The sequence below is a fragment of the Triticum urartu genome, chromosome 2 (genome assembly GCF_003073215.2).
Source record: "Triticum urartu cultivar G1812 chromosome 2, Tu2.1, whole genome shotgun sequence".
Taxonomy (NCBI): Eukaryota; Viridiplantae; Streptophyta; class Magnoliopsida; order Poales; family Poaceae; genus Triticum; species Triticum urartu.
Window position 1 is genome coordinate 630,822,453 of NC_053023.1, and position 10,251 is coordinate 630,832,703.

Consider the following 10,251-nt stretch of genomic DNA (forward strand, 5'->3'; position numbering starts at 1 on the left):
GACGGCTGCCCCTAGTGAATTGCAAGCTCACGGCCATGCTGATCTTCCACATGATAGCGCTTGATTTACCACTGTGGTTCTTCAAATGCATTGACAAGTTAAGGAGGTGTTTCTTCTAGAAAGGGGTTGACGAGGCCAAGGGCGGATGTTGTCTAGTTGTGTGGAACATTGTCTGCACCCCCAAACCATATGGTTGATTGGGCGTCCTAAACCTCCCCCTATTGAACTAGGCCCTTCGCCTTCGCTGGCTATGGCTCGAGAAGATAGTGCTAGACAAGCCATGACAGGGACTGAAGGTGGCTCCCACAACCAAGAGCGACGGACTTGGTCTCGCGGCCCTTCATTGCCATATTGGAGACGTCCTCAGGACCAATTTCTTGCTTGACACATGGCTTGGTGGACGCAACATCGCCCAAAGAGCGCCTAATCTTCTCACTTTCATCTACCCTGCTAGCAAGCACTTGTTGGTGGTCGACGCCTTGCCGGGACACACATGGGTGGATGAAATCTATCGAACCCCATCGGTTCTGGCCATCGCGGAGTTCCTCGCGATTTGGGATGAGCTGCGTCATGTCTCTCTTTCCAATGTGCCCGATTCCTTCTTCTGGCGGCTTGGAGCGGCAGGCAAGTACTCTTCACAGGACACCTACGCCGCGTTCTTCCTTGGTCGCGAGTTCACCCCATGCACCGTTAAGATTTGGAGGTCATTGGCTCCCCTTGAGATAAAAATCTTCACCTGGTTGGCGGTGCGTGCAAGACTATGGACGGCGGATAGGCTGGTGCGCCGGAACCTACCACATACTCGACAATGCTATAGCTCTGTAGCTAGGTCGGCGAGAACACCACACATTTGTTCCTCGGCTGCCCCTTTAAGCGCGAGGTGTGGTACCATATGCTGTTGTCGCTGAGACTTCATAGATTCACATTGGATGGAACGTTGGTCCTTACGGTGCGGTGGCCCAATCTATCGGCTGCGGCGCCATCGGAAGACGATGAATACCATCATTGCCGCCACGCTGCGATACATCTGGTTGGAGCGTCGCTACCTTAGCTGTCGACTTCGTTTCCTTAATCCGAGTAGAGCTTCGCTTGTGGAATGCTGCTAGGGTAGATGGTGGGCACTCGTTTCAAATTCACTAAGCGGCGCCTCGGGCATTGCGTATGAAAGGTGGCCTATGACCCTTGTAATGAACTATTGTCCAAACCTCATCTTCTTAATGGAAAAGACATGCAATGTGTTCTTGAAAAATCGCCATGACAATCTGCAGCACGACCTGAACCATCTGGAGATACTAGCTCCTACGAAGCGCAATTTTTTCTTTGGTTGATCGTTAGAGGAAGGATGTGGACGGCGGATAGACTTACCAAGTGTGGTCTTCCACATAACACTATTTGTAGTTTTTGTAACTTGACCCAAGAATCGGCACACCAAATCTTTATGGACTGCAGCGTTGTTTCAACTCTTTGGAACTCGGTGCTCCATTGAGCAGGGCTGAGTGAGGCCGCTCATCATAAGGGGTCGTCTCTCAGTGACCAGTGAAAGGAGGCTAGGTCGAATATATAATGCTCTAGGAGGAACGCTGTGAATACATTGGTTCCTCTCATCATTTGGAGCATTTGGCGCAAGAGAAATGCAAGGGTGTTTTTTTGCGGGGTTAAAGGAAGTTTTATTCCACTATTATAGGGTTACAATCATGAGACAACTGCTCCTCACAACACGGCGGGCATGAGTTCAACCATACCGCAATACAAGCTTCGATACGACTATAGTTTGCCAATTGACGTGCTACCCTATTTTGATCTCTGCTAATTTTTAGAGGAACAAACTCTCTAACTACCATATGATCCTTAATCTCATAAGCGAGATGGCCATAGGACGACCTAGAAAGAGTATCGCCCGAGAGGATGGCCAAAGCATTTGAAGAATCTGATTGTACAATCACAGGCCTATTCGAGTGTTGAATGGCGAGTGCCATGCCTTGCATAAGAGCATGAATTTTCGTTTCCAAGGCATCATTACAGTGGAAGATATATCTGTATGCCGCAGATATCAACGAACCGTTCTCCCTGCGCAATACCATGCCAGCCGCGGCGCGACCACCCTGACTTGAAAACGATCCGTCGACCGACAGCGCCACCCATCCCACAGGCGGAGGAGGCCAGGGCGTAGGGGACCGTGTTGTAACACATGTTGTCCGGTCATCATCATACCTCGGCATCTTCCCTTTGATGATTTCCTCCATGCTATAGTTCCCAACCAGATTTAGCGACTTATAAAAACTATCAAGATAATCCACAGTTAGCTCTACCGGGGTCTCATTCTTCCCGTGCGTAATATCATTTCGGATCTGCCAAATACGCCAGATGGTCATTATTACTAAATCTCTGGCCTGGCCAGAAGCTAGTCAGTGGGAAGTTTGATAATACCTTCAAGCCACTTCAAGGAATCATCAAACTAATTAAAGGAGACGCTAGGCAGTGGGAAGTTACAAGCTAGGGTCGCTTCTCGTTGCACTAATTTGTTGTAGAACTTGTCTTTATGTTCGGACATTTTTGTTGTTTCCCTTGTTTTGCCGCAGGGGTCACTGGTCTTGTATTATACTCTGTCATTCGGAGGGAGTACAAATTACATATGGTTAAAGTGTAAAGAAAAATCTCCTTGTTCTTCACCTTCTGCACACCTTGTGATCCTGGCGCTTCAACCAAACAGTTCTTAACGTTCACTTAGTTATTTCTCTCTTTTTTCACGTAAAAAGAAAGTGGAAAACCGTAGATTATCGCCGGATGACGGCTGCCTCGGGCCAGCGTGGGCAGGCAACGACTAGTCTCGCGGTGCTGGGAAGGAGACGAAGGATCCCAGATTGGTAAAAAAAAAATCAGATTCGCAGCTCAGCAAAGGCAATGGCAAATGCAGGGTGGGGGCACGCGAATCGTACGGCCGGTCCAGATGCGTCCGTGACTCCATGATTTGGACGGGCTCCGCTCCGCTCCGCGTCCAACCAGCAGCGCCGCCGTGCGGTGGCGCGCTCGCGTCCCTGTTCGATCGAAACCGACGCGCCAGGCGGTCCGTACGAGCCGAGGAGCCCCGCCGGTTGGGCTTTGTCGATCTGGCCGGAGTCGGGCCGGGCCCCAGCCTGAGCTGCCGCGTCGCCAACTGATTATACCCCGCTTTTGCTCGTTTTCGGCAGCGTGCGCGCAGAGGCAGAGGCTCCTCAGATGAGAGAGAGCTTGGACCACCGGCGAGCGCCCGTACCTGCCGAAGAACCCATGCTGCCGCCGGGCCGCGCGCAGCGTAGAGGTGGGGCGCGCCGGAGGCCTTGGTCTGTCGTCCAGTCAGTGTTCCACTCATGTTTGCCTCAGGTGGAGGTGGACACGTGTTGCTCGCGGAGGTGAGCAGCTCGGTGTTTGCTAGCCCGTATGTGATTGATTGAATGTTCATCACTTCTTCTTCTTCTTCTTCTTCTTCTTCTTCTTCTTCCGATGAAATTTCACTCATTTCTGTAAGCATTTGAATTGACTTCCAATCCTCCTCCTCACCACCTCAGTTTCTATGTAACTCACAACCTGAAAGATTATGTAGAGTAATAATTTTTCCACAATCCCATACCCACAAACTAAAAGTTGTGGTAACATGTGTAATTTTATATGCCTGTGACTTGAAAACGTTTCAAGCAACCAATAATGAGCATCAAATAGAAAAAAGGTAGCCAATGAAATTTCCATCCACGTGCTTATAAATAAAAGAAGGTGGTTTTGTCATGAATAGTAGCCAAAGAACTGTTCCCTAAAAATGCTACTATTCACTTCTTTTTGATATTTTTACTAGTCAGTTTTTCTATGTAATATGTCAACTGAAACTGAATATAAAGTTTGTTTAGTAGTACATCTTTGGTCCCACTTCTTAGGCAAACTATAGTAAAATCAACTGATTTTCCTGTTATACACACAGGAGGATAGTTGCCAAAGTAGTGATGTTGTCATAGTTGTGGGTCAGCGGTTTTGTCTCCAAGAAAGCCTATTTTTTAGCTTGCTCTCCATGAAATTCTTGAATCTTGAAGATAATTTTATTTTGTAGGGAAATCTTATAGATAGCCGGGTTTTGAAATATTACCTACCAGTACAAGTTTATGATCGTCTCTTGTTACGCCTTTTACCACCTTAATGATAGCCTTAACAAAGGTACCGTTTTCGCTAAGACGTACTCCCTCTGTAAATAAATATAAGATGTTTTAGAGACTTGAGATAGAGCATTTTATGTCCCAAAGAGCTTGTAGTAAGAATTCTCCAACTCATTTACAGGCAGGAGACAAGCAACACGTTTTTATATATAGCAACCGGCAAGCTAAATTACATGCAGGAGACAAGCTGATCGCGAAAACATCAAAAGGCCACATGTACCAAACCGTGGTTGGCTCTTTTGATCCTTTTCAACGGCCAACTACCCCGAGTCAAAAGGCTCACACACCGGCACACACTTGACCACAAACTGGAAATCAGCAACAAGGGTTTCAAAAAGGGGGAAAGGTGGAGCTAGCGATGTGCTGTGCGCACATCTTATAGCCAATCCGCACCCACAGAATAGTTACAGTACAAACTTGATTCCACGACTAAGTACTTACGTGGTACATCCACATAAACAGTGCGTACAGGCCTCCTCGTGACCCGCTCGACATTTTAGCGAAGTATCTCGCTGCTGCAGCTTTATATACTGCCAAGCTCGGATGCTTCAAACAGAGCCAGAGCTGGTGAAACGGGAGACCTTCTCCCCCTCTGGCTTTCATCAAACCAGAAGGTCCAAAACACTTCAAACAGCAAGGGGAAAAATAGTCTAGATAGATAGGGAGAAGAAGGAGAGAAGAGGTAGAAGGAGATCAGGCGGACGATAAACCCAACCCACATCTGCATGCGTTACCGGAGAGAAAAATGGGATCTCCAACACCGGTTCGCGCCTCCTTACCTATCCTCGTTATTTCAGGCTCCAAGTTCAGTAGTGGTGCTGTAGCTGCAATAGTAGTGGTACTAGTAGCAAGTCGCGACGCCATGGCATGTAGGCCATGGTCGATCGATCGATCGAGCTATGGCTACGGGTCGCGGTAGCTCCAGAGGCTCTCCCCGGCCTCGGAAGGGTCCGGCGATTCGTCGGAGGAGTCGGGGCTGAGCCTTGGGGGGCTCATCATCATCCCGGCGGCCATGCTGCGCAGGAACTGCGGCGTCTCGAAGAGCGCCTCCTCGTCCAGGAAGAACTGGTTGAACCCAATGCCGGCTTGATCCTGCTGGGCCGCGCCGCTCGCCGAGGCAGCGGCGGCACTGCCCCCGCTCAGCTGCTGCTGCAGCTGCAGTGCGGATCCAGCAGCCGCGGGGGCAATGCCGCCGCCGGCGCGATCGTGCTGGACGGAGACGGCTGCGGCGGCCGCCGCCGCGCGGATGTCGTCCGCGGAGGCGGACGCCGGGGCGCGGCGCGTGGCGGCCAAGGCGGGGAAGTTGAGCGCCGCGTCGGGCCCGCGCAGCGCCTGGGCGGCCACGTCGTAGGCCACGGCGGCCATCTCGGCCGTCGGGAAGGTACCGAGCCAGATGCGGCGGGCCTTTCGCGGCTCCCGGATCTCCGAGACCCACTTCCCGCACCGGCTCCGGATGCCGCGGTAGAAGGGGTGCTTGCCCGACGACCCATGCCCAGACATTGAGTGATCAGCTAGGGCAATGGCAGCACTACACTGCACTTCTAGTCTATGGCGTATGGAGTATCAGTCGATGAGTGCGTAGGTGAGAGTGGGAGCGTGCGCGTGCATGGAGTTCGCCGTCGGATAAATTAATGCACGCGGCGGAACTCGGTTTATATAAGGGGGCCGCCGGGCGAAGAAGCGCGCGGGCGGGAAGCGTGAGGGACGCCATGACGCTCGCTCTCGATGAGCTGTTGCCCCGGAAGCAAACAACTAAGGTAAGCATAATCGCAGCCACAGCCGCTAGCAGTTCCTTTCGGGCGTGTGGGGAAGAATCACGTCGCTTTCAGGCCTCTCTAATCATGGAGATTTAATTTGCTCGCCTTTTTTTTTCTATCAGGGCGTAATTATTTGGCCTTTCATTTTTCTTCTGTTTTCTTCCATATTTTTCAACAACCAACGGTAATGTTTTTTTCCGTGGGCATACGGTAATGTTTTTGGACTACCTTTGTTTTTGTGAGGGAATGGGTTAGCTTTGTGGACCCACATCTTAAACAAAACTTTTAGATAAATTTCTTGCTTCTTATTGAGATGTGTGCAATAATTAACTTCTTATGAGATAGCCTCGGCAAGAGGCAGCTCATCAGTGACATGGCTTGTATTTTCTGCACTGGCATATTCTTTGATTGTGACATTGCTAAAGTACTCTTTGTCCGGGTTTATTAGGCCTTCTTGTATTTGGGATCAAATTTTGACTATAGATTTGACTAGCAAAATATAATTTACTACATGTCACATAAAATACATTTTGACTCGTATTCTATTTGCTATTTGAAAGAAGATTCCAATGATACTATTTTGCTAAATATAGATCATCACTACTGGAATTTTCATATACACCGGGTGCCAGACTCTTTGCTAAGATCCAAAACACGGGCACTCGGCAAAGAAGAGACGTCGAGAGGGCCTCTCAGCAAAAGAAGCATCTTGACAAACACAGGATATCGTCGAGAGTAGACCTCGGCAAAAAGGCAACACTTGGTGAAGGCACTATTTGCCGAGAGACACGCAGTGCCGCACGGCAACATTTTGCCATGTGGCACATCCGGCGGCGGTTAACGGCATGACCACAGTTTGACTTCTTTACTGAAAGCAGCTCTCAAAATAATAACAGTTGCCTATTTGGTTCCACCTCGCCTACCCGTTTAAATAGTCCGATAGTCCAACAATTGAATTAAACTTTGGTGTTCATAATTAAGAATATGTATTAACTTTATGATCCAACCGTAACTGTATCGAGACTGGCGCTCGAAACAACAACAGTTGCCGAGAATAGCTCTCGGTAAAGATAAGGCTCCCATCAAATTTTAGTCCCACCTCGCCCAGAGACAAGCAATAGAACATGTTTAAATAGTGGGATAGTTCAGATGTAGTAAGTTTCGGTCTTCATTACACTCTTGTTAAGGAGATGGCCCATCACTTTGAATGTTTACCTGTTTCGGGCAGAGAAGATTCTAAGTGATATGCCATCTTCTTAATGGTGGATGTCGTCGCTTTTTATTAATTCAACTATTATTATTTTTGAGTCATTTATTGCTCTACTAGGGTTTCATCGCCGGAAATTGCAGATCAGCAAGGCGGCACATGAAATCATGCCTGGTAGCGGCATGGGAAATCCTTTGTGATGTCCTTGCAGCATGCCTAGGTCCTGCATAGACGAGGGAGGGGCATGCCCTGCCACCGGGTTACCGAAAGTACCTCAATGGCATGCGTGATGCAACCGTTGAAATCCTCAGAAAATCGTACGATGCTGGAATTCCTCGAGAGCTGGCACAGTGCCATCACATGGCCCTTGTAAGGTGTGGTAGAAGTTTGGGCGCGTTTTAAATAAGCCTCCCCTAAGGCCGCTCGTAAACCGCATCATCTCTGAGCTAGTCCCTGGCTATCGAGAAGGAACGTGTTCGGTTTGTGTAGGAAGTGCTGGTCCTGTTGCTCCGTTGGCCTTGAAACTTCTCGTCCTCTCAAAGGAGGCAATCACATGACATGAGCTTCTCTCCCATAGGAAGCAAGCTCTCCTACCAGGTAGCTGCTTTCTTCTCACATTTCTCCTCGGCAGGTTTTCAATCACTATTACTAAGTTTTTTGTAGTGCAGGTGCATACCTAGCAGGTAAGTAAAGGAAAGTTTCCAATTGTGTAAGTAAAGATCTGAGCATGATCCTTTTGTTTTATTTCCGCCTCACAAAAGCAATAAACTTCACTTAAAAATTAAGACTAGTCAAGTGCTAAAAAACACAACAAATGATGTCAAGATTCCTAGCTCCTTCCAAGTCACCTTCACCTTGCTTATGAGCCCTTCCTAAGACCTTTTCTGGTAGTAAAATAATTACCCAACATATCTTCAAAGCAATAGCCACTCTACCATCAACAATAGATAACTTGGTCCACTGAATAAATTTTTCAGGGAACCCTTTCATCTCTAACATAGAAATCATAAATTCCAAGTTAATTTTATCGTAAGCTTTCTCAAAATCGACTTTGAAAAGCACACCTGAGAGCTTGCTCTTATGAAGATAGTGTATGGTCTCATGCAACATTACTACATTATCCAGTAAATAGCGACCTTTAATAAAAGTTGCTTGGATCTTAGACACTAGCTTGTCAACAACTAGCATAGCTCTAGTGTTCAAAACCTTCGTAAAAATCTTACAATGGACATTAAGCATGCAAATAGGTCTATATATTTGAATCTTATCACCCCTTGGCCTTTGGCAATCAAAGTAACTACAACATAGTTTAGCCTAGAGAGGTCCTCTTTGCCATCAAATAAGTCACTAAATAGCTGAAGTAGATAACAACAAATTGAATCCCAAAAGACTTTGTAAAACTCAACGGGATCTGAATTGATCTTCACTTTGTAAGTCCTAGTGTGATCTAAGGCTAGCTTGAAGGGCTTTGGATTTTGGACACTAGACAATTGCATGGAAGTTTGTTTCCTGAGCAGTATCATGACGAATAACAAATGTATCCATGTGTTATTGTTGTAAAAAGTGAAACTGGAGTAGTTTTTTGATATATTCATGGACACAACAAAGAAAATGAGAGGCAATGGAGAGGAGCAAAGTGTGATGTACACGAAAGACATTTGGATGATGATCTCCACAAGAAAGTAGTTGGTGGTAGACATGAAAGATCGACAAGGCATCAAGGTGGAATGAGCTCAAAGAGATTGAGGGGGAGAGGTTGAGAGTCAAGGCGAGCAATGAGGTGCATATGACAAATATTGAGGAACATAAGGAAAATATTGAAGAGAGCAGGCTTGCTCTTGAGAAGGACACACCGAGGGTTTAAACACATAAAGAAACAAACAAGAAGAAGCAAGTGGTAAGGCTCATATTCATGAACACTTGTGGGATGGATTAGCGCGGGGGGGGGGGGGGGGGGGGGGTTAGTGTACCGTTGCAATGCACTTTGTCCTATATTCTTGCATTTGAATGATATATATATATACATATACATATATATATGTGTGTGTGTGTGTGTGGTGTGTGTGTGTGTGAAGGAAATATGCCCTAGATGCAATAATAAAGTTGTTATTTATATTTCCTTATATCATGATAAATGTTTATTATTCATGCTAGAATTGTATTAACCGGAAACTTAGTACATGTGTGAATACATAGACAAACAGAGTGTCACTAGTTTGCCTCTAAGCTCATTGAATCAATGATGGTTATGTTTCTTAACCATAGACATGAGTTGTCATTTGATTAACGAGATCACATCATTAGAGAATGATGTGATTGACTTGACCCATCCGTTAGCTTAGCGCGATGATCGTTTAGTTTGTTGCTATTGATTTCTCCATAACTTATACATATTCCTATGACTATGAGATCATGCAACTCCCGAATACCGGAGGAACACTTTGTGTGCTACCAAATGTCACAATGTATTTGTGTGATTATAAAGGTGCTCTACAGGTGTCTCCGATGGTGTTTGTTGAGTTGGCATATATAGATCGAGATTAGGATTTGTCACTCCGATTGTCGGAGAGGTATCTCTGGGCCCTATCGGTAATGCACATCACTATAACCCTTGCAAGCAATGTGACTAATGAGTTAGTTGCAGGATGATGCATTACGGAACGAGTAAATAGACTTGCCGGTAACGAGATGGAACTAGGTATTGAGATACCGACGATCGAATCTCGGGCAAGTAACATACCGATGACAAAGGGAACAACGTATATCGTTATGCGGTTTGACCGATAAAGATCTTCGTACAATATGTGGGAGCCAATATGAACATCTAGGTTCCGCTATTGATTATTGATCGGACACGTGTCTTGGTCATGTCTACATAGTTCTCGAACCCGTAGGGTCTGCACGCTTAACATTTGGTGACGATCGGTATTATGAGTTTATGTGTTTTGATGTACCGAAGGTAGTTCGGAGTCTCGGATATGATCATGGACATGACGAGGAGTCTCGAAATGGTCAAGACATAAAGATTGATATATTGGACGGCTATATTCGGACACCGAAAGCGTTCCGGTGATTTCAAAGAAAACAGAAGTGCCGGAGTGTTACCAGA

At 46.7% G+C, this 10,251-nt stretch overlaps 1 protein-coding gene across 1 annotated transcript; it reads right to left on the reverse strand.

The window, feature by feature from the left end:
- Positions 1-4,305: 4,305 nt before the first annotated feature.
- LOC125533821 (ethylene-responsive transcription factor ERF025-like) lies at positions 4,306-5,952 on the reverse strand. The gene has a single exon (XM_048697160.1). The coding sequence runs from the start codon at positions 5,676-5,678 to the stop codon at positions 5,082-5,084; it is 597 nt and encodes a 198-aa protein (XP_048553117.1). The 5' UTR covers positions 5,679-5,952; the 3' UTR covers positions 4,306-5,081.
- Positions 5,953-10,251: the final 4,299 nt, after the last annotated feature.

Excerpts from the sequence above, each read along its gene's own strand:
- LOC125533821 (XM_048697160.1), bottom strand. The coding sequence starts at position 5,678 with ATGTCTGGGCATGGGTCGTCGGGCAAGCACCCCTTCTACCGCGGCATC.